The 22262-nt window shown below is 37.7% G+C and overlaps 2 protein-coding genes across 2 annotated transcripts in view; both read left to right on the top strand.

Annotated features, from left to right (window-relative positions):
• The first annotated feature begins 7666 nt into the window (after window positions 1–7666).
• On the top strand, window positions 7667–17589 carry dazl (deleted in azoospermia-like). The gene is made up of 10 exons (XM_088327868.1): window positions 7667–7798; window positions 11280–11396; window positions 11518–11609; window positions 11679–11730; window positions 11802–11868; window positions 12448–12587; window positions 14339–14407; window positions 14482–14535; window positions 16686–16747; window positions 16840–17589. The coding sequence occupies exons 1-9, from the start codon at window positions 7796–7798 to the stop codon at window positions 16722–16724; spliced, it is 633 nt and encodes a 210-aa protein (XP_088183994.1). The 5' UTR covers window positions 7667–7795; the 3' UTR covers window positions 16725–16747; window positions 16840–17589.
• A 1437-nt stretch (window positions 17590–19026) lies between these two features.
• rftn1a (raftlin, lipid raft linker 1a) overlaps window positions 19027–22262 on the top strand; it is a 42356-nt gene continuing 39120 nt past the window's right edge. The window contains exon 1 of the mRNA XM_088329522.1: window positions 19027–19160. The gene's annotated coding sequence lies outside the window, so the exon portion shown is untranslated. The remainder of the gene's footprint in view (window positions 19161–22262) is intronic.

Below are 22262 nucleotides of genomic sequence, written 5' to 3'. Positions count from 1 at the left end.
CTTTTTTTTCCTTATTTAAAAGAAAAAAAATAGATTCAGTGACTGAAATAGCTTCAGCTACGTTATGATTTCTAGTCTCCAATTTTTTTTTGTTAATTTGTCGTCATTTTCAAACTTCTTTCAAAATTTTGATTATTTGAAATGGTTCAAATGACCTATTGAGAGTAATCTCTTATTGAATACGAGAACTAAGGAAATAACCTTTACATATCTTTTGAATTTGTCCATTTACGAACGAGAAGATGAACACTAAAATTATGGATGTTTTTCCAGTCATCTTCATTGCTTTTTTAGTCCCTGCTTTATCAGGAGCAAAACTACATGTCTTAAAGTTATTACCCTTTTTGCAATTCGCATATTCAACAAGAAATGATTAGTTCTGTTACTCAAATATTCTTTCTTTTTAAACTATTCTGTATAGTTATCTTATATTATACACCCATTGTTTTCATTTCCCCACGTTATTTATACTGGGGACGCAACTTTTTTCCCTTTAAATTGTCATTATCATTTAGTTACTCTTTAACAAAGATTTAACACATTACAATCCTAATCGTTAATTTGGTTTTGTTATATACGAGTTTTATTTTCCTGCACGCCGATCTTAGCTAACGAGATCTCATCGCTTCGAGATTACGTCATTGTTGTTGGTAATTCTTGTCGAGTGAAGGTCAGTCTTTTTATTAGACAAACGGCTTTTTTCCTTGTTCAATTCATCAAAGAGAGCTTGCTTTTACGGCTCATTTGCTTTGATGATATCACGAATTATGTTGTACTAAGATGTTAAAGAGAGAAGTACAGAAAGTAGAAAAGTGGAAAAAAGACAAGCCTGTTATTTGCAATTACCATCAACAAATGCAGAAAATAAATTAATAATTTGATGATCAAAACAGAATGAATACGCAGATATCTTTGTATCACTTAATTTCAGGGGTTATTAGATCTCTCCCAAGATCTATAAATCTTTTAACAAGCTAGTACAGGGAATTCAAAATCCCTATTATATTATCATTATTGATAGTTCAGTATTAAAATTGTTTCATATATATATAATATATGTGTGTGTAGCACGGTGGCGCATTGGCCAGCACGTGTGCTGCATTACTAAGGACCTGGGAACAGGTGTGTGTGTTCCAAGTCAGCCACAGGGCTCTGGTGTGGAGCCTGCATGATCTCATTATTTCAGTCCGGCTATCCGGATTACTTACCTCATTCAAAAACATGCATTTCATGTGGACTGGCTGGTCCAAAGCTTCCCTACGTGTGAATAAGCTAGTGAATTGTCTATCTTTGTGTGCCCTGCAATTGGCTTGCAACCAGTTCAGGGTGCCCTCCAATCGCTGCTCGACGGTCGCTGTGATGGACTCCAACATTCTTGATACCCCATTGAGGACAAGCGGTGTAGCTGATGGGATGAGATCTACGCGTCATAGTTATGGTTCATACCGGCCGAATATGAACACAAAACTTTTCTGGTTCTCACCTGTAACACCTTTATTGATGACATATTCCTTTAATATCATAAAATTTTTTCACTTACCATTGCTCATCACATGTAATATCTTCATCATCGTTAATAGTGCTACCTTTCGCTGATCGCTCTTCCTCCCATTTTCTCCTCAGCGAGTTGTTGAGTCCAAATGAGACAAGAACCGAAATTCTAGAACTCAAAACATTGTTAGTGCAACACTTTTACTGTAAAATCAAACTTTACCTTAGATACTTTGCAGTGTTTTCACGATAGTTCCCTAACAATATTCTAGTCTATAATATTTCCCATTAGGGCAACAAAATAGTGTAGTGTTCGATATTATATCTATGTTCATTTGGCTTCAATTAGATTTGCATCATTTAAATATTTTCCGTTAATTTGTATAGCTCATCTATAATAATACTGTCACATGTTTTGCACAATGCTGACAAATTTTTTACACTATGATGACTATTCACCAAATGCATATTACACAAACCTCAACTGCATGTAACGTCTTACACGCAATTAATTTTTGTGTAAATATTGTATCAATTATAACTATAACCTTACCTTCTCTGCTCCTTTATCTTACTTTGTAGATGGAGTGTAATGCCAATTCTCATTGTCAGTCACAATATGTTAACCCATTTTGTAACTATGTCGGTAAAGGTATATTCTTATTATAAATGGTTTGCATATATATAGTGTTTTTCAAGACTGTGAGGAACTCCAAAAACACTAATGTGATGTTTTTCATACTTTTGTCTCAAGTTTTTCATATCCAATTTTCAGCGAATTATTTTTTTCTTTAAATAACTTTTCCCTTTTACATTCCTTCTTCCTCTTACTTGTATTCCACTTGCTCTTTCCCTTAACGATTCACTTTCTTTACCCTTTTTTTTTTTTCACTTCCTTTTACCAACTCTTATCTACTTGCAATATCCTTCTTTTCTCGCTCTGATCAGTCCACATCTTGTGTCTCTTCCTTTCCTCATCTTTTCGTGAACTAATTCAGCCTTCAATCTAATCTTCGTGCCTACTTCCTTTAAAACCTTTTTTCAGAACTTCGAACTTTTACTGTCCATCTAATGAAATGAAATGCATTCATAAAGCTCTTTTCAAGTCTAGACTCCCCAAAGCGCTTTACATTGTGCTTCACATTTCCCAATAGCGGCCGTGCAGCCATGAAAGGCGCTAACCTGCTTATTGGGGGTACTAGGGGTTCAGTGTCTTACCCAAGTACACTTCGACATGTAACACGGAGGAGCCAGGATTCGAACTGCGATCTCTTGATCCCAAGACGAGTCCTCTACCTCCTGAGCCACTGCCGCCCCATCTAACAACTTCCTTACATGCTTTGCCAACAATACATTCCCTACATAACACTTTTTTCTTCTGCCCTTTCTAACACCCTTTTCAGGTTACCAGCCTAAATGATAAAAATGACGTGTATTGATCTACGAGTCATTTTATCATTTTTATTCCCCTCAATGAATTTTCTCTCCATATTTATTGAAAATAATTATTCGCTCTATTTCGATAATTTTGTACAAAACACCTTTTATCTCTATTGGTCTGACCCATTTTCTTCCTTTAACTAAAAAGAGAAAAACAAAAATACAACAACCCTGGTTTTATAAAAAGAAAAAATTCATCGAATAAAAAAATTTTTTTTTTTTATTGTATTAATTTGGCAATAACTTCCCCCGTCTTTGCAGTCCTTAATTTTCTAATTTAGAACTGAAAACCGGAATATTCTATCTTTATTTTTGTTATTGTATCTTTGGTAAGTGTTATTCTGGCATTAACTTCTTTTAACGCATCTAAAATAACTCAAACATAAGTTTTCTAAACTTAGCACACCTAAATTTATCGTTTTCCAATTGAAAAAACAAAAAAAATTTCGGACCGAAAAAAAATATTTTTTGGAACCCCTTAGGCCCGCAGGCGTTATGTTGTACACCGTTAGCGCCAAACGCCGATTTCCCAAAAAACGAACGTTTTCGATTCCTAACGCAGTGCTCTCTCGGTTCCACCCAAAAACAACATATTTTAAACGGTCTTACTGTTAAAAAACGACGTTTCTCTCGTTGCAATGTGCGCTTCCGTTTCCCTTTTGAAAATGCGCGCGCTTTCTCGTTTGCGGCACTTTTCTTCGTATTTTTCCATTTTTCTTTTCTTTTCAGTTACGTGGGCCGATTAAAAACTAGTACAAACAAACATAAAACAAGAAAAAAGAGAAAACAGGAATGACTACAAACATTTACACATTGAACAAACATAAAACATTTGACAAGACAGAGTGGGCCCACACAAAAAAATTAATTTTAAACCGTGTACACTTTTTTATTAAGCCATGCAGTTTACTTAAACTTTATTTTATATGACCACAGATGGATCCGGTCTTTTGTTCCTAACAAAAGACCATCCATGGGAAAAGTGGGGGGTCGTTTCTGTACCCTCCCCCCGTACTCGTTCCCACTTCCGTCCCAAAAATGGGTTAGCATTGGGCATTTCCCGTCCCGAGGCAATCCACCCGTCTCAAACAAAAAGTTTGAGTATTTAAAATACTTCGTATTTTATTCTGATGCCTTATGGGTAATTTACTTAGCTAAGGTTTGTAATGGCTTCTCAAGCCCACATCTGGCGCCCTTCCAACACTACGATCGCTATGCTGGGTCATGTTCTATTTTATCTTACTATAAAAATGGCTTCGTTCTTAAAATTATTCCAAATTTTATATTAAAATGCATCTCTTACCGACCACTTCATCCTGGTTCGTTGACGATGCCGCTGAGTTTGAAGTTGATCTCGAGAAAAAAAGTTTCCTTTGTTCTAGACCACGTGGTAAACTGGATTGGTTTTTTTTTTTCGTTTTCAACTTCAAAATACTACTTATCGTCCCCGGTTTCGGCATCAAAAATGTTAGGGTTAATATTTTCGTAGGTTAACCCCAAGTGATCAATAAGAGAGGCAAAATGTAGTTTTAGAATTTATTAACTGCGCAGTGGTAGACGAATTCAAAAAAGTTTTAGCGTCTCACGTGTTTCTCAGGGTGCAACCCGGTTTTGTTCAAAACGTGCGCATGCGCAGAAAGTATCAATGACGTCACACATACGTTTCCGGTTCAAAGTTCGCCCATAGATAGCAATTACAAACGATGTCATAGCTTTCGGTACAAAACAGCAGAAAAACGAGTTGTAATACAAGTCAAGCACATCAGGATTATTTGTAACATAGAAGACAGAGAAATACACAATTAACTAAAAACGATTAACTTTGACACATACAAATGTTTGCATGGACTTGCACCCTCCTATCTCTCTGATTTGCTTTCCCCCTATGTTCCTGCACGGAGTCTGCGCTCGGAAAATGCAGGTCTACTTGTGACTCCGAGAGCCAAGAGGTCTGTAGGCTTGAGAGCGTTCTCCATCCGGGCCCCGGTGCTATGGAATGCTATAAGATCTGCAACCTCAATGGAAGTTTTTAAATCAAGGCTTAAGACATACTTCTATTCCAAAGCTAATGATTAATACCCACCTCATATTCTGTATTGTCCTGTCTTTTTCCGACTGCCTGCCTGGTGGTGATACTAAGGAGAAGGACGATTTCAGATGAGTCAGCGGACCAGCGTTTGACCTGAAACATGTCAACGCCTGCATGGACCAGCTGGCAGAGATGGGAAGCTGCATCGTGGCCGTCATAGACTTTCTGGACTAGTTTACAGGCTGGGGGCGTCGTTGCTGTCATACAATTTCCGGACAAATTTTTAACATGTTACCTAGTGTTTATTATGTTTGTGTATTGTAATGCTAAATGTAATTCACCCTGGTCATCCTGAAAGGGGGATTACCACTTGTGAGGTCCCTTCTCTAGGTTTCCCTTTTTCCTCACGATGAGGTTTTGAGTTGTTCCTTGCCCGCATGTTGGTTTAAGATCAGGTAATTGTGTCATTGTAATACTGTGCAGTCATTTGAGACATTTTTGTGATTAAGGGCTATATAAATAAATGTGACTTGACTTGACTTGACGTGTAAACACATTTTACCGGTCTTTTTCTGTGGTGTGAAATAGTGAGTGCTAATTCGCATTGACAGGGCATTATCGCCATCCACTGTTAGGGAGTGTAATTAACACAGTTATTTTTGTTTTTGTAGAATTTTTTCACCATGGCACTTTTCGGTTGCGCCCCACTACTAGATGACCCACTAGCTGCTGTGAAGTTCTTGATTATTTGAAAGAAGACTTTTAAAATTATTTTCATGTAAAATGCATTTTCCTTTTGCTTTCCTGCAGAATACCCTGCAATATTTTTGCCCCCAGCCGTTATCGTGGCTACAGCTTTCGCTGGAGTATTCAAGGGAAATTATTATGATGCATTACTTGAGGATGGATGCCATGGCAAACCCCTGAAGAGTAAATGCTAGAAAAAAATGAAATGAAAGTTCCCTCCCTTTCTCTTTTTTTTTTTAACTTGCTCCCTCAAATTTTATACACAACGGTCACAATATGAAGTCCACCTGCATAAGCAAATCTGGTACGAGCCGGTCTGCCTTCCAAATGAAAAAGCACTCAAATTTTGATCCCCCATATCAAACACAGCATTACATTTTGCATCATGCCAGACATGTACACTCAAAAATAACTGCAGGCACAAACACAATAAAATTATTGTAAGAAACCTGCAATCAAATTCACCACCAGCTAAATTTAATATAAGCCAAGCGTTACTTTGTACTCTAAATTATCATTTATAATGTAAGAGGAGGAAGAAGATGCAATCGCTCCACTGTGATGGGATAACTCACCTCTGCACCACAAAGGACGGCATTAATGCAACTTGTTTAAAACATAGTAGAGAAATAGATTGTAAATGACCACAAAGACTGTTTGTATTTGCTGTAACGATAAAGCAACCATCATATGTATTACTGGGGTTGCCTAATTATAGCGGGTAATATATTTCATTTGCAATAAGCATTTTTTTTCTTGGATGCTATTTTGATTTTATCTAGTCATTACCATGTTTTTAATGCTTTGATGAACAGAACCCATAAACCCTTCCATACAAAATTCCACTGCAATGTTGTGTCATTATCTGAACCAAACTGTACAAACAATCTTGAGTACAAGAGAATAGAAATCAACAAACATACCAGGGGGAAAAACAGGTAAGTTACATAAAATTACCAAAATGCTAACAAATAGTATCAGTTAAAATGGCTGTCTGGTTGTGGGAAAGCTTTATGGAAAAACTGTATTCCTTTACTTTATATTGAAAGAGATTGTTCAACCAATAAATTTGCGTTAGTGAATGTAGAATTTTGCTATATGAAAATAAGATTGTCAATAAAGGTTTGTTTTTGCTTTAATTTAGATGCTTCTGAGTGAGATATTCCAAGCACGATATACTTACAAAATAGTGTGAACCCACTGTCACTGTTATCAGCTGTATAAATACAGATTTCAGACTGGCCGTTTTCCAAAACAAATGCCTTTCAGTTTCAGGGTCAACAGAACAAAATGTGAATTTAGCATCAATATGGAATAGAATGGAATGGAAAAGAATAGAATAGATTAGAATAGAATATAAAGCCTTTATTGTCTATACACAGGGTGTCATGAAATTCATAGCTGCCCCATATAGTGCACACATACAAACAGTATTGAAAAGTAACATAGTATTTAAAAGTAACATCTATTTTACCAGTAACATAGAATTTAAAAATAGCACAAATACCAATATGCAAAGAAAAATGTATCAACATTTACAAAACACAAGACAGAACTCAATATAAAAATATATTATCAAATATATTCATTAAACCTTTTCGCAGTAAGCACTTTGAGGATAGAAATCTTTTGAATTATTTTCAACTAAATTTCTTGCACTGTTTAAAATAATATTAGTTGGTTAAATTATGCATTTAGTTTTCTTTAATGATTATGATTGACGTTGCTGAATAATACAGTGTGCACATAAGCAGGATCTCAAAAGAAAAAAGTGGCTTGCTGCCACCTAGGGTTCATAAATATATCCCAAGATATTATTTTTTGATTGTCAACCTCAAGTATAATAGTGTTGTCATAGATTAATTCTTAATTTAATGATTTTACAAAACTATAGATACTGTACAGTCGAACGCGTCCTTATGCTGGATCACTATCTGACCTTCTATTGGCTGTTAGAGTAGTCACGTGACACTGAGGTGGGCGTTTTCGCAAGTGAGCACACTGTTGCTGGGTCAAGAAGAAAAAAAAGCGCAATTCTTCCCATTATCGATCAGGCCTTAGAATCTGCCATTATTTTACTATTTTAAGATGGTAAGTTTGGTCAAATAACACTATTGACATGTCTCTACGACACGGGCATGTATACAAGGATCCAATTTCAAATTTGGCTTTCCGGGACAGTATTTGAACGCTATTTTAGCAAGTGATTTGTTTTCCCACCCCTACGCTAATTAGCGGCTTTGCTAACTTCGGAGGAAGGGTGGTGGGGGAGATTTCATTTAACTCATTTCGACATATTTATGTCTTAGTATTAATATTAGGTTGCTTTTCCAACACTTTGTGAAAGGGGTTTCAAAGTTTTAGTGCGCAATTTTCATCACTTTGTATAGTGCCGCGTTCCGCCATTATTAGCACCCCCACACCCACCGTCAAATTTTCAATATAGGCCCAAACTGATTCTAAAATTCGTCGTTGTGTTCCACAAGCTAGTTATTATATAATGTTACTAACTACAGTTCTCAAAATCAAAACCTGGAAAACCACGTCACTTACTGTACTTGCTAAAAGTAATAGCTGAGAGAAATTTCGTACGCGTGCGCTTAAATACGAGCACAATGTAGCGCGTATTCAGATAAAATTCATTTTTTTGTCATAATTATCACATCTAAGTTTAAAAGCATTCATTTCTGTTTACTGGATTCAAAATTCCGTTTGGAATATTTTTGTTACAGGGTTCGTACGTGTGCTTGAAATCCTTGAAAATGCTTGAATTTTAATGCGGTGTTTTCAAGGTCGGGTAAATGCTTGAATATTGGGTGACGCGCTTGAAAATGCTTGAAATGGTTGCCATTGCCTTGTTTCTTGTCAGTCAGACTCTATAGACAACGCAATAAATGAAGAAACGTTGTGTGAAGTTGACGCCCACGCCTGCTCTTAGTCATTAGAGCACTGTTGTGAAGTGCCACCGCCTCCAAGAGGACATCTCTTTTTAGAAAATCGTCTCTTGGCTCAGTTCACAGAGGAGAGACGTCTCTTTTCGGCTCCAAAACGGCTCATCAGATTCTTTGTTTTATTTAATGAATTATTAACAAAAGTAATTCAACTGTATGCATCAAATTTTTTAGTAAGTGCGTAAGTTTGGCAGGCACATTAAAATATTCACAGACCCACAAAAAATTGCAACCCATTGACACAAAGAGATATAGCATGTCATGCTGCAAGATAACTACTTAATTTTAGTCATCAAAGTCAACAAAATACTGTTCTTTTGATTTGCTCTGAATTTCTCCCTTTGAATATACTGGAAAAATTGGCCTTGAAAAGTGTTTGAACCATTCGTATTGCTGGGAATAGAAAGCTATAGTAATTTTCGAACGCCTTCTGAAACCCTGGTAAACCAGATAATAACATGAAGATAACAAAATGATGTAAGGACTAGGTATGTGTACTATAAATTTATATAGGCAAAAGGCATTTTAAATAATTATACATGTAAAGCAGTGTTTGACCACCTTTTCTGCACAAGGGACCTGTTTAATTTCTGACTATATTCTCACTCCTCGGGCTAATTATAGTATTAGTAATAATAAACCAAAAAATGTGAGTATACATGATATTATAATCACAAAATAAGGCATTTTTTCTGTGTGGCCTGGTACCAAACAACCTGGTGGTTGCCGACTAAAGTAAAAATAATTTTTTTTTTTTTTAAATATCGCTTTATTTGCCTCCTTTTTAATGTTAATATTAACAATGACATGCTTAGGTCCATGCAACTTAGCAAGAGTGCTATGTGTGTGCTCTCTTTGTATTTCCTGTTGATAGCTACCTTCGTTTGCATTGTTATCATTGTTTTAGTTTTTCTCTTTGGCATAACTGCAAGCCTTGGACCAGTACAAAAAGTACAGTATTGTATCGCCAGTTCGCAAAGTTTTTATGAAGCACACAATATTCTGAACTGAATGAAGAAACAGCATTGTAGGAGGTAGTTCAGCTAATAGGATATCTGTATTTTCACGATGCCACTACGCAAAATTATAGAAGACCGGCATTTTTTATGACTTTGACCAATAGCCTACAGGCGTCTTAGCGATGTAACCTGTCATACAAACCAACACTGCAAAGACTGGAATTTTAAAGTTTTTTTGGCACACGAAATAATGAGTTACTCATGTTGTATAGGGGTAAAATTCTGTAAAGAGGCACAGAGAAAACAGCGTATAGTGGGGACAACTTATCCCGGGGGTCTTTTGTATATTTTAGTATCTGATGCCAGAAGGCTTAACCGCGTCTGTATTGCAATAAAGTAATTAAGGAAAAAACAACTTTTGAATAGTTTGATCCTTAAATTTTGAGGATCATTGCTACAGGTTAAAGATTAAAGTAGTAATACAGTTTTTAGGGAAAAAATACTTGTGCACAAGAACGTTGTTATGCTAGATTGAAATTGAATTGAAATAATTTGTAGCTTTATTAGTCAACAAAGCTTCTACAATACTTATATCAAATGACCACTTTCCCTGCTCCACGTGATGCTTGAAAGCACGTGTTCTGTTGTTGAAGATGCACAAGTAACCATGTATTATGCTAGAAATATTGGCGTTTGTGTTATAAGGATCGAAAGATATAGATTTTTCTGGGCCGATACCGATTATTAGTATCACGATCAACGATATTTGAAGCTAATATTTATTTGCTGTAAAAGCTTAAAATTGACATGAGACATTTTTAATAATGCAAAAGACACAAAGAATATTTTATGAATTCAAATAAAACTAATAAACCTCAGAAAACCTTTTTCAGTAAATACATTAGAATTTCAACACAACTCACATGACTAATCTTTCACTTTCAAATTACTAATAAGTGTGGTATTCCTGCAAACAGTAGATAGATAGTAAGATTTTAAATTTTATTCAAACATTTGTTTACAAAGGGATCTCCAATGAAAAGCAGGGTCTCATTCAACAATTCTCTTGTTACAGCGATCAGTGAATGTTCAGGGCAGTTCTGAGAACACGTCACGTCATTTAGAAGGACCAATTAATCATTTCATTATAAAGACAACAATCAAGTTAATCAATATTTCTTAAAAACACATTGTACAGACTACGATAGCAACTCTCGTTCTATTGGAAGCTGAGTAGTAGAGGAAAATCAAAAGTTTGCGTTCACGTGAAGGGGAGTGAGACACCAATGTTTTCTGCTTCTGTGTGCGCGTCGCTGCACCTTGACAACATTTCCTGGACATTTCAGTCAAGGGTAGTTACAAAGGGGGTGAAGAGAAAAAAACCCAGCAAATTCACAGTGCAGAGTGGGCTTCCTGCTTCAGTTGCTCCGCCCCCGGTCGCTTATCCAATCACAGGGTGTAGGGTGGGTAGCGTCAGAGACAGAATGTGGGAAAAGAAGAGAAAAGTTTGTCTTGGCTGTTGTGCTCATAATTGCCGCGTCAAATAAATAAATAAGCCAATACCGTTATCAGTCAAATTCCCAAATATCAGTGCCGATCATTGGGCCGCCCAATAATTGGTCAACCTCTATTGTGTTATATAATTTTTTTTTCTCCTGGTAGGAAAATCAGATTCCAAGAAGTATGGATCTGGGATTTGCCCAGATGAACAACGGCTACATTCTCCCATTTGGGAAAGTGACACCAAACGCCATTTTCGTCGGCGGGTTTGACATCAGCGTGAGGAATCTTTGATCTGAACTACAAAAATCACTTTTTGAGTGCACAATTAAAAATGTGGTTTTAATTTATCAAAGATTAATTTAGAATTTCCAATTTTGAATCCCCTTCCAAAAATCAGGTCACTCTAAACGAAATGAAAGAGTTCTTTGCAACATTTGGTTCAGTCAAAGAAGTCAAAATCATCTCTTTCCGCGGAGGACTCAGCAAAGGGTACGGTTTTCTGCCATGTACCATGGATATTATCTGAAATGTGGTCTATATTACAATTTCTTCTTGCAGCTATGGCTTTGTTTACTTCACCGACGATGTTGATGTCAAGGAAATCATTGAGGTAAGTGCACATGCAATAATCCTCAACAGAGTGTTGTGCTGTTCAACAGATTTTTTATTATGTTTCCATAGCAACACATTATTTGGAAAGGGAAGTCACTCAAGCTAGGCCCCGCAATCATCAAACAAAGATATTGCCGTAAGTATTCCAAACACCATATTCATGCTTTATTGTGGGGTAGGTCTGCACTATTTTAGAAAAAAACCTTATTGCCATTTTCCAGACCTGTATTGCATGTAGGGATCGTCCGAAATGCGGTTTTCAGGACTGTTACTAATTATTAGTATTAAGAGGAGGCCAATAACTAATATTGGAGCCAATAATTATTTGTTTTAAAAGCTTTAAAATTGGCTTAAGAATATTTTAATAATGCCAAAAGAAATGAAGAATATTTGGCATAAATTCAATTAAAACTTAAATAGCTTCCTGAAACTTTTTACAGTAAATAAGAATTTCAACACAACGAACATTACTAATCTTTCACTTTGACAAAAAAAGATACAGTGCAGGTAATAAAATTAGGTCAAGCAGCAACTCCAATAAACGAACATAATACAGTAATCCCTCGGTTATCGCAATTAATGGGGACCAAAACCACGCGCGAAAAGTGGAAATCCGCCAAGTAGCGCCTTATAGTCGTAAAAATACGGTAATCGTGCAGCCTTATTGTGGGGGATCCCGATTTCTACGGCCTTCTTTTCCTGATTCCCGCTCTAGGTGGAAGGCCATCACGACTGACAGCGGCGGAGCCTTGGACCAGCCCTCCTTATTTCTGCTGCAATTGCTGCTCACTCAGTGGTGTTGGCATGACCCCACCATCCCCAACCTTCGTGAACTGTGGCACCCACTACTACACGGTACGGCAAGCACACACTTAGATTGAGATCACTAAATGACAATCAAAAAAACATTCCAATAACATTCACTACGCTTATTGCATCCTCATCGTGACAGCACAAATTTTATTTACAGTAATCCCTTGCTGTATCGAGTTTTACTTTTTGCGGTTTCGCTACTTCGTGCATTTTTTTTCTGCATATTGATTGGCTAAAGCAAGGGTTCGGGAATCTTTTTGACCCCGTGCTATTTATTATTCGTCACAGTACCGCATACAAATGTCAGAGAAATTACAAAACAGAAAGTGAATATAAATCCGTATAAAAGATTGTTTCTTGTTTGCTTAACTCAAACTAAGAATTGTAACTGACAAACGTTGAATACATGTAGTGATGCGTTTACATATTTAAGGGTGACTAATTATGTCCCATAATGCCTTTCCATTCATTCAATTCAGAATCTCTGTAAAGACTTTAAGAGTTGACAATACATTACGTTTTTTAAGCTGTCTCAAACCTTCTCTGTACCACAAAACGGTTTAATGCCGGACAACATTTTTGCGGCCGGGCCCAATCATACCATTAACAATGTGGTACCATGACATAAAACCTAATGCCTTTCATGTGTCGTCTGTATCTCTAGTAGTCTAGTGAATCGGTTCCTGCAGTATCCGCGCCACGATTCAGGTTCGACTCCATGGCATCCGATCGTATTGCGATTATGACCAGCGATGTAATCGACTGACCTATTAACGCACACATATCGCACTTCATTATTTTTAGTGCAACATTAGCCCTTGCTGTAGTTTTCAGGGTTCGTACTGGTGCTTGAAATTCTTGAAAATCAATTAATTTTAATGTTTTGTTTTCAAGGTTTGAAAAGTGTTTAAATTTTAGGTGAAGTGCTTGTAAATGCTCAAAATTGTTGACATGATTTTATGTTATGTTTTGGGCTAAGGTTAGAAGCTAAGGTTTGGACTTCAAATAAGGGGTTTAAACATATTTTATGGCTCCGAAATAAGATTTGTGTTAGGGTTACAAACTAAGCTTTAGGCTCCTTATTAGGGTATTAAACTGAATTTGGGGTTCTGGAATAGGGTTGGGGCTAGGGTTAGGGTTATGAACTAGGGTTCTAGCTTCATATTAGGGCTCTAAACTGAATGTAGGGTTCCAAATTAGGTGCAACGTTAGGATTGCGGTTTGAAATCGGGTTAGGGCTAGGGTTAGATGTTAGGCTAAGGTTAAGAACTAGTCTTTAAGCTCCATATTAGGGTTCTAACATGAATGTAGGGTTCCAAAATCTGTTCAGAGCTAGGGTTACGGTTTGAAACAGGGTTAGGGCTAGGGTTAGGTTTAGGGTTACGGTTAGGAGCTAGGGTTTGGCCTGCAATTAAGAGTTTTAAACTAATTTGCGGGTTCCCAAATAAAGTTGGGGCTAGAGTAAGGGTTTGAAACAAAGGTTTATGGTTCCCATTCTTTTGATTGGCACTGGATTTCTTATTTTAATGCTACTGGAGAAATTGGGGAATTGGCTTTGAAAGTCCTTAGAAAGTGCTTGAATTTGTCCATGAAAAGGGTGTAGAAGTTTTAATTGTATGTGCCTAACAGTCTAGTACCACTTATAGCCTATATGGAAAAAAATATCACAAACGAAAATTTCTGGGGATGTGCCTTTATAATTTGTTGTGTCTCTTTGTGTGTAAAATACAGTAATTATTATTTCTAGTCAAATGATACCATTAACTTTTGTATTCATGAAAAAAAAAATGCAGCCATACAGCTACCCCAATTTGGGAAACTTGGTGCCACAGATGCCTGCTCAGAATATGTATGCCTACCAGGTATTATCTATTCTTTATACTTTTAAACTTAGAATTCTGTCACATCTTGACATTTGGGCCCTTTCCTCTGTTAGCACAACAACGTTCCCTACTGGACAACTGACCTCAGAGCACAGCATATCAATCAGGTAAGTCAACAGAGTAAGGAATTTTCATTCCTGCAATACGTATTTGGACCACTAGATGGCAGTCAATTTATACTGATTTTTATAGTCAAAAATTGACACACCCTCAACACCAGAGATCACTCAATTTACCCGGGAGCTGCTGGAAACAGTCTGGATGAGGCTGAGCTGCAAATGGTTTGATAGGCTCTGATAAAACATTCCAATATTCTCATATTAAAAATTATTAAGGAAACCAATCCATCAGGATTCAATAGTAATAATTTAAGTTATACAAAAGACTAATGAAACAACATACTGTTGCTAATTCAAAAACGAATGTCTTTATTCAGTTAAATTGCCTGTATTAGTTTATTAACTTTTTAACATTTTAAACAGTGATAGAGAACTGATCTGAATGGAATTCATCTTGCCTACTCCTTGCGGCCAGAAAAACTACCACAGAACTACTACAAAACGACTGAAAATGATCTGAAAAAGACTTACCTTAAAATGAAAATCGACCACAAAAACGCCCTCAAAATGACCCAAAAAAACAGGGGGGAACTACATTTAATATAATATTTTGCAGATAGTCATGAAAAGTATGGACAATAACTAAAAATGTACAAAAGCTACTAAAAAGTGTGTACAGAACCAGAACTAAATCATATGAAAAAGTACTGAAAACCATTAAGCGCCAGAAGTATGTAGAAGTGCTGAAAAACAGTAAAAACAAAAAGACACGCAACTCAAAATATTGAAGACCAAAAAAAATGCCAGAAAATTACCATCAAACTAAAAGTACCCAAGAAAACGACATAAAATGTAAATAATTGAAGAATGTACTGAAAAGCATGAAAAATAACAGAAATAGTACAATGTATGTAGATATTGAAAGGTAGAAAATAAGTACATCCATCCATTATCTGCACCGCTTATCCTCAGTAGGGTCGCGGGGGTGCTGGAGCCCATTCCAGGTAGCAGTGGGGAGGGGACACCCTGAGCTACTTGCCGGCCAGTCGCAGGGCCAGAGACAACTCACTCACCCATTCACACTTGACAATTTGGACCAGCTAATTAACCTGACATGCATGTTTTTGGAATGTGGGAGGAAACCCACGCGAGCAAACTCCACACAGGAAGGTTCGATCTCATGACCTCAGAACTGTGGCCCCCACACACTGACCACTGCTCTGCCCAAAATAAGTAAATGTTACTCAAAAGTATGAAAATGACCTTTAAAGTGACCTCCTCAAACAAACTGACCAAAATAACGATTAATAAATGGGTATTATAACAAACTCAACAAGTGACCAAAAACAACCAAAAGTTTGTAAACTGGCGCTGTTTAAATGTCATTATGAAGAGTCAGGCTAATTACGGTCAGGTGTGGGGTGATTGGACACACCTTTCCCAATTTCAAACTGATAAGGCGCCCTCTCCTGGATGGAGGCATGCCAGACCCTAACAGTAACGATGCCAAAAACGCCCCAAACCCTGCTTACAGGGTACGTATGGGTGCTTGAAAAACCATGAAATTGTTTGAGTTTTAATGTTGTTTTCAATGTTTGAAAAGTGTTTGAATTTCAGGTGAAACGCTTTTAAATGCTTGAAATTGTTCCAATGTTTCTCAGGTTAGGTGTTGGGCGAGGGTTAGGTACTAGGGTTTAGGCATCAAATAAGGATTTTATGATTGGGGGTAGGGTTAGAAACTAATGTTGAGGCTCCTAATTTGGGTATTAAACCTTAATTTAGGGTACTGAAATACTGTTGGGGCTAGGGTTAGGAACAAGGGTTTGAGTCCTATATTAGGGTTCTAAACAGAACATAGGTTCCAAAATATGTTTAGAGCTAGAAACAACAGTGTTTTAAACACTGTTGCGGCTGGGGCTAGGTGTAGGGCTAGGGTTAAGATCTTTGTATGGGCTGGAAATTTGGGTTTTAAACCAGTTTAAGAGTTTCCAAATAAGGTTGGGGCCAGAGTAGGGTTTGAAACTAAGGTTTAGGCTCTCGTTCTTTTGACCAGCGCTGGATTTATTAATGGTATTTGAAAATAGGAAAATTAGCTTTAAAAGTCTTTTAAATGCTTGTATTTGGCCATGAAAAGGATGTACTAACCCTATGCTTAACACCAAAATATGACTCATTTCATATTTTGTGTCTTTTGATAGAGCGTGGAATGTGGTGTTCAGACGCCATTCACTGTGTAGTAATTCAGTTTCAGACTACCAGGTATTACCACTTCTCTGGTTTATTTAGATTTTTTTGAATTTGTTAGTGAATACAAACAAGTAAAATGTGTTTTCCGCCCTCCTCCTTTTCAAGGCTACCGACTCGACGATACTTGACATCACCTGGCTGCCATGACCATCAAAAAGTCCATTTCCATTTCTTTTCTCGAATATTTTCCAGTCTCTTAGAGCCAAAACCACCACAAACCTCAAAATGCTTTTAATGTGTAACGTAGAAGAGCGGAGTACTCTCAGCGTACCAAAGTTTTGTAACTAACCAACTGAAGTATTTTAAGATTTTCTATTTTTTTAATGTGTATTATGTTGTGTCCTTAATTTATTTTTTGTTTTAAATGTAGAGTTAAGTCTCATTTTTTGCTTCCTTTTTAGGCGGAGGCTCCCTGTAAGGAAAGACATTGTGCACCGCTTGATTCTATTCAATTTACCCCTAAAACTTTTTTTTTTTAATGCCAAATTTTACAAAAAATTTTTTTACAAATTACTTGGTCTTTAGGTGAAGGTGAGCACTACACAGGCAGCAGAGTCACTTTTTGGATAGTTGACATTACCTTGCATCACTCACTGGTTTGGTAAAGATAAGTCACGATGCATTGATTTTCATTTTTCTTTATTTCCCTCGGTAAGGTTAAAAATGGCATTCCAGTTTGTGTTTTGTACATTGTTGTGTAAATTGTTATTTTGGGGGGGTTGCTCACGGTTCTGGTTTTGTGTATCCCCCACACAAATAGTGTTCTTTTTCCAGGGAGCCTTGGCTTTGCGTTTGTTGCTTTCTTGGTGTTGGATGTTTTTTGCAGTTGCAAAATAAAAGATGTGAGAAATTGAACTTTGCCGTCTGTGGGTGGGTTGCTTTGCTTCTCTTGTATTTTTTTCCTTCCCTAGCAACAGCTTCCATCATCTTGAGGTGGGTTGTTGTCACCGTCTACTGGTGTGACTGGGAGTTCCCCAGGGTGCTGCGACCCCCCCATTGGCATTCCCCACCCACTTGCCTCCAGTCAGACACCTTTGAATTTTTAATGGGTCTGGATTGCTGCTTATGAAATATGAATTTTTTTATATAAAAAAAGAAGGGGGTAGGCGGTGGGGGCATGTAAAGGGTAGGCGAGTACCGGGTTAACGGGACCAACGTGGGCGTTCCAAGAGTCCATGTATTGCCTGATATCAAGAAAACACCAGGCCAGAAAGTCTTCATTTAGGCCCTTTTTAGAGAGCCGGTTATTTTGGCTTGGCTCACTAAAAAGCTGACTCTTTTGTCCTCCCGACGGCTCTTCAGGTTGTTTTGGTTGCTTTAATCATTAATTGTTCGTTTCTTGTCATATTTTTGCTGTTTTCCGGTGATTTTTAGGTCGTTTTACTGACATTCTTTGGTCAATTTTTTTTTGGGGGGGGGGCGCTATGGTTCAATCTTTACTCATTGGTTTTTTTTTTGTACAATTTTTGTTTGTTTCTGGTCGTTTCTCAACATGGTTTCCTGGATAATTTTTTGTTTTCAGTTTATGGACAATATTTGTTTTTGTTGATAATTTTGTGCTTTTTGGTAGATTTTAGGTATCATTTTAGGGCGTTTCCATGTCAATTTTTGTTTATTTTTGATACATTTTTGTTCCTTTTTTGGGCAGTTTTTGTTTATTCTTTGGTCGTTTCATGTCATATTTTGTTGTTTCCTGGTTAATTTCTGGGTGTTAATGGTAATCTTACCTACGCATTTACAATAGCACCTTTCAAGTTACTGAAAACCTAAAGTGCTTTCCAATTTGCTTTACACTTACCCATTCACACACACACACAAAGACACCGATAGTGTCAAACGCCACGCAAAAAACCTGCCTGCTTTCAGGGGCATTAGGGGTTAAGTTTCTTGCCCAAGGACACTTCCACGTTTAATTTGGACTAGAAGTGCTTTACCTCCCGAACTACTGCCTTCTGGTCATTTCTTGTCGTATTTAGGTTGTTTCCTGACCAACTTTTGTTCATTATTGTTGTTGTTTTGTTTTTTCAATGCTCATGATTTCTGGGCTGGTTTTGGTGGGTTTTCTTTTAGTTGTTTTTCCAGATCGTTTCTCGGTAAATTCAATTCAAACACATTTTAAGTCAACAAGAAATCCCTGAAAAAAAATTGACCACAAGAGGAGAAACAAAGCGTTCCAAGAGGAACCGGCTCGTGATTGGTTGGGGAGCCGGGTCCCGTGGTTCAGTTCCAAGAGCCGTTTGTTCGCGAACGACACATCACTAGCGCGTGAGCCGCCCAGTTTGAGCAGGGCTCCTCACTCACGGCACATTCGGCGGTCCCCATCACCTTTCGCGTGTTCTCGAATCCGGCGGACCCGCTCCGCCTTCGCGTGTCGTCTCTCCAGCCGTGACGAGGAGGTTTGTCTTTGCTGACGATTACCAAACCCGGTAAATTTTCTTTCCCTTCTTACTACAAACTGTTTCACAACTGAGGGCAATAGTTTAACAAAGCGAGTGAAATTTATCTAGAACCGTTAGAAAAGTTTCCTTCGAGTATTAGAAGCACGTGCGGGGGACTTTGATGGATGATCTCATTAGTGAATCCATCCTTCAGGTGCGCGTTTTAACAAACAAAACTGGCTATTTAAAATGTTTATTGAACTCCCTACGGGGAGTCGTAGTTTGTGTGTTTATAAAAATGACTTCGTTTGAATAATATATCTGTCAACAATACCGCTTTACGCGTTAGACCTCCGCTATTCGCCACTTTAAGACGCCTATCACGTTCTTAAAATCATACTTTTCCAATTCCACCAACATAATTATTTTACTGGGGAACTCTACGGTGTTTCTGTCACGTCTTTGTGCGCGAATAAACCTTTCCAACGAACGCATGACATTTCTCTTGTAGTAAGTTTGCCACCATGTGTGTAACCAGCTCGTGTTGGGGGTGCTCTAGGGGTGTATTTTCTTCCGCCCGTCTTTCTGCTTGCTGTGGTACTGGTTTTTGTTCCCATTAGACTCCATTGCCATCTAGTGGTGAAATGTTACTCATTGGGGCTTTAACAGATGACGGTCTAAACTTTAAACTTTTCTAAGGAGCATTCAAATGACGCATCCCACCTTTCATTTTAGCCGTATATGAAAACCCACCACAACCACGGTTAGTTTTAAAACACTCATTTGAGTGAAATTAAGAGACTTAAAATTGTCTTTATTGGCATGGACACCAATGTCATGAAACGGTACGCAACGAGATTAGACATGGCACTCGAGGGTCGAATTGTAGTAGAAACTTTGAAGAGAAAATAGATGAGGCTATCAGGATGAATTAATGAATGACTAATTTTGAGCACAAGAGCTGTGAAAGTCTGAAAAGTTTGCCTAGTCCAGTGCTTCTTAAAAATTTTTGTCTTTGGAAAGTTATAAAAAAAGAGAAAAACTTCCTAGCTCAAACGCGCCAATGCCCCTCCAGTTGGCCCCACCCCCATTTGAGAACCACTGGCCTCGTGTCAACTTGGAACAGAAAAAAAATATAATGTCAACATTGTCAGCTGCTTTACAATCAAAATAAAAACGTCCATAAAACCGCGTTTCCCAGAGTTTTGCGAGACCCCAATGCTAGAACAGTCTATGGGGGTCCAGGGGCATGCAACACAGAATCCCTAGAAAAAAAACTAATGAAATGAAAAAATGAAATATTAACTCTTTAGTGCTATTAAAAAGTTTTAAATACAATAACCTTTAACCTATTACAATTCAACTTCTAACCAATGTTGACTGAAACAACGCAGAACCTCTGAAAAAAACGCAAAAATATCAATTATATCAAAAACCAAAACATCATTCTCTTTTGAATAATGGCATTTTGAAACAAAGTGGTAAGCATTGAAACACTGATTCAAGGTTCTTCTGTCAGTGATACAATGCCCAATTTTTTGGCATCATTCATATGATCAAAATGAGTCAAAATAAGGATCTTCCTTTCACTCATTTTTAAAAAAATTCCCTTTGTCCTCCGTATTGCAATCTCTTGAACTTTTCATGTGCTGGTGCGGCAGTCAACGACCCCAAACCCTCCCTTCTCTGCTCTGCGTACAAAAACACTCGTTTTAGACAATTAAACAAAAGTGATTGAGAGGACAAAAATATGTTTCCTCCTTGTTCTTTGTTTTTTTGTTTTTGTTTTGTTTTTTAAATACAAGTTGGCGGGGACTTATTCAACCATGGAGGCCGACCAGAGTTTTTATATGGTATGGGAAACATTGGACTTTGAAGGTGAGCGATCAGGTTGACCGAATGACAGGCGTCCTCCCCAGTGGCCCATGCTGTTGACTGCTTGTGTTTTCAGTCTGACTCCTTCCCAAGTGGATGTCTGTTGCACTACTCCAAGAAAGACTCCCACACCTCCCACATCTCCTTTTTGAGTGTGTGTATTCAAGAGGTATAGCATAGCAGACGGATTACGCTCTCGTGCAAATCCTGTCATTTCCAAGACTCTCTTACAAGAGATTCTCAAATGAGAAGCCCTCCGCTGCACTCCCGTCTGGGTTCCTTCGCTGCTGCGTTCTCTCCTTTTGCTCAGCTTTTTATCTGCCTCCTGTCGCTTCATGTTTAATGGCTGTTTTTTTCCTCCCATTTTTTTCTGCAGTCAAAGCTCTTTTTGCCGCTCGTGTGAGAGTGCTAAGGTTCTGTTTGAAGTCAACATGTGGAGAAAGAAACCGCTCCTATGTCAGGAGAAAGAAAGGCCTCAAGTTTCAAACTTCCTTAGGTGCTACCTCATCTCCCCATCCGTCATGGAGTCCAATCCCCTGATTTTTGTCCTTTAACCATGAGGTCAACCTGTGTCAATGCTCGGAGGACTTAAGGATATTCCCAAATTCTTAAACAAACAAAATGTGAGGAAATAGTATATGTATATTGCATAAATTCTACGTACCGTATTTTCCGCACTATAGGGCGCACCGCGTTATAGGGCGTACCCCCAAAAAATAGTTTTTGGTCCTATATCTTCCATAGATGAGGCGCACCGGATTATAAAGCGCTACAATGGGAACGTCGACAAAACATTCAGATGATTCAGTCAAACTGATTACCCCCTTAACATTCCCAAAGCTTGCAAAGAAGCAAATACGTGTCGTAGACACGTGCGGATGCGGTGTCCGTACGATGTCACTTAAATGTGTCATTTCAAATATCATTTGGAAGGTTAAAGTCTTGGAATTCAAGAAATGCCAACCATTCCTTACTTTCTATTTTCTTTTTCGCTCACAACTTTACTGTGCATATGACAATAAACACTTGGAATTGAGTTTAATTCACTCAACTCATCACAGCAACATAAAGATCGTTCTAAAACAAGATACCGGGAAAATATAAAGCCGCATACCTCACCTAAGTTCTCACGTTCAATAATGATACGCAATCATGTTCTTCTTACAACCGTGAGTGTAGTAAATCCAGGAGAGTAAAATATCTACAGATACAGACTAATGAAACATGTTTCTTTATGGCGTTGTTTAGCAAGCTTGCTATTCAGTCATCTTTTTC

Source organism: Urocampus carinirostris, chromosome 2 (genome assembly GCF_059441175.1).
Source record: "Urocampus carinirostris isolate Australia breed hairy pipefish chromosome 2, RoL_Ucar_1.0, whole genome shotgun sequence".
NCBI classification, from domain to species: Eukaryota; Metazoa; Chordata; class Actinopteri; order Syngnathiformes; family Syngnathidae; genus Urocampus; species Urocampus carinirostris.
The sequence above is the reverse complement of the archived record's forward strand: the minus strand, read 5'-3'. Positions and strand labels throughout refer to the sequence as shown.

Bases quoted from the DNA above. Each gene is read 5' to 3' on its own strand.
- dazl (XM_088327868.1), top strand. The intron at 11,869-12,447 runs GTAAGTATTCCA...TTCCCGCTCTAG, and splicing joins CATCAAACAAAGATATTGCC to GTGGAAGGCCATCACGACTG. The intron at 14,536-16,685 runs GTAAGTCAACAG...GTCTTTTGATAG, and splicing joins GAGCACAGCATATCAATCAG to AGCGTGGAATGTGGTGTTCA.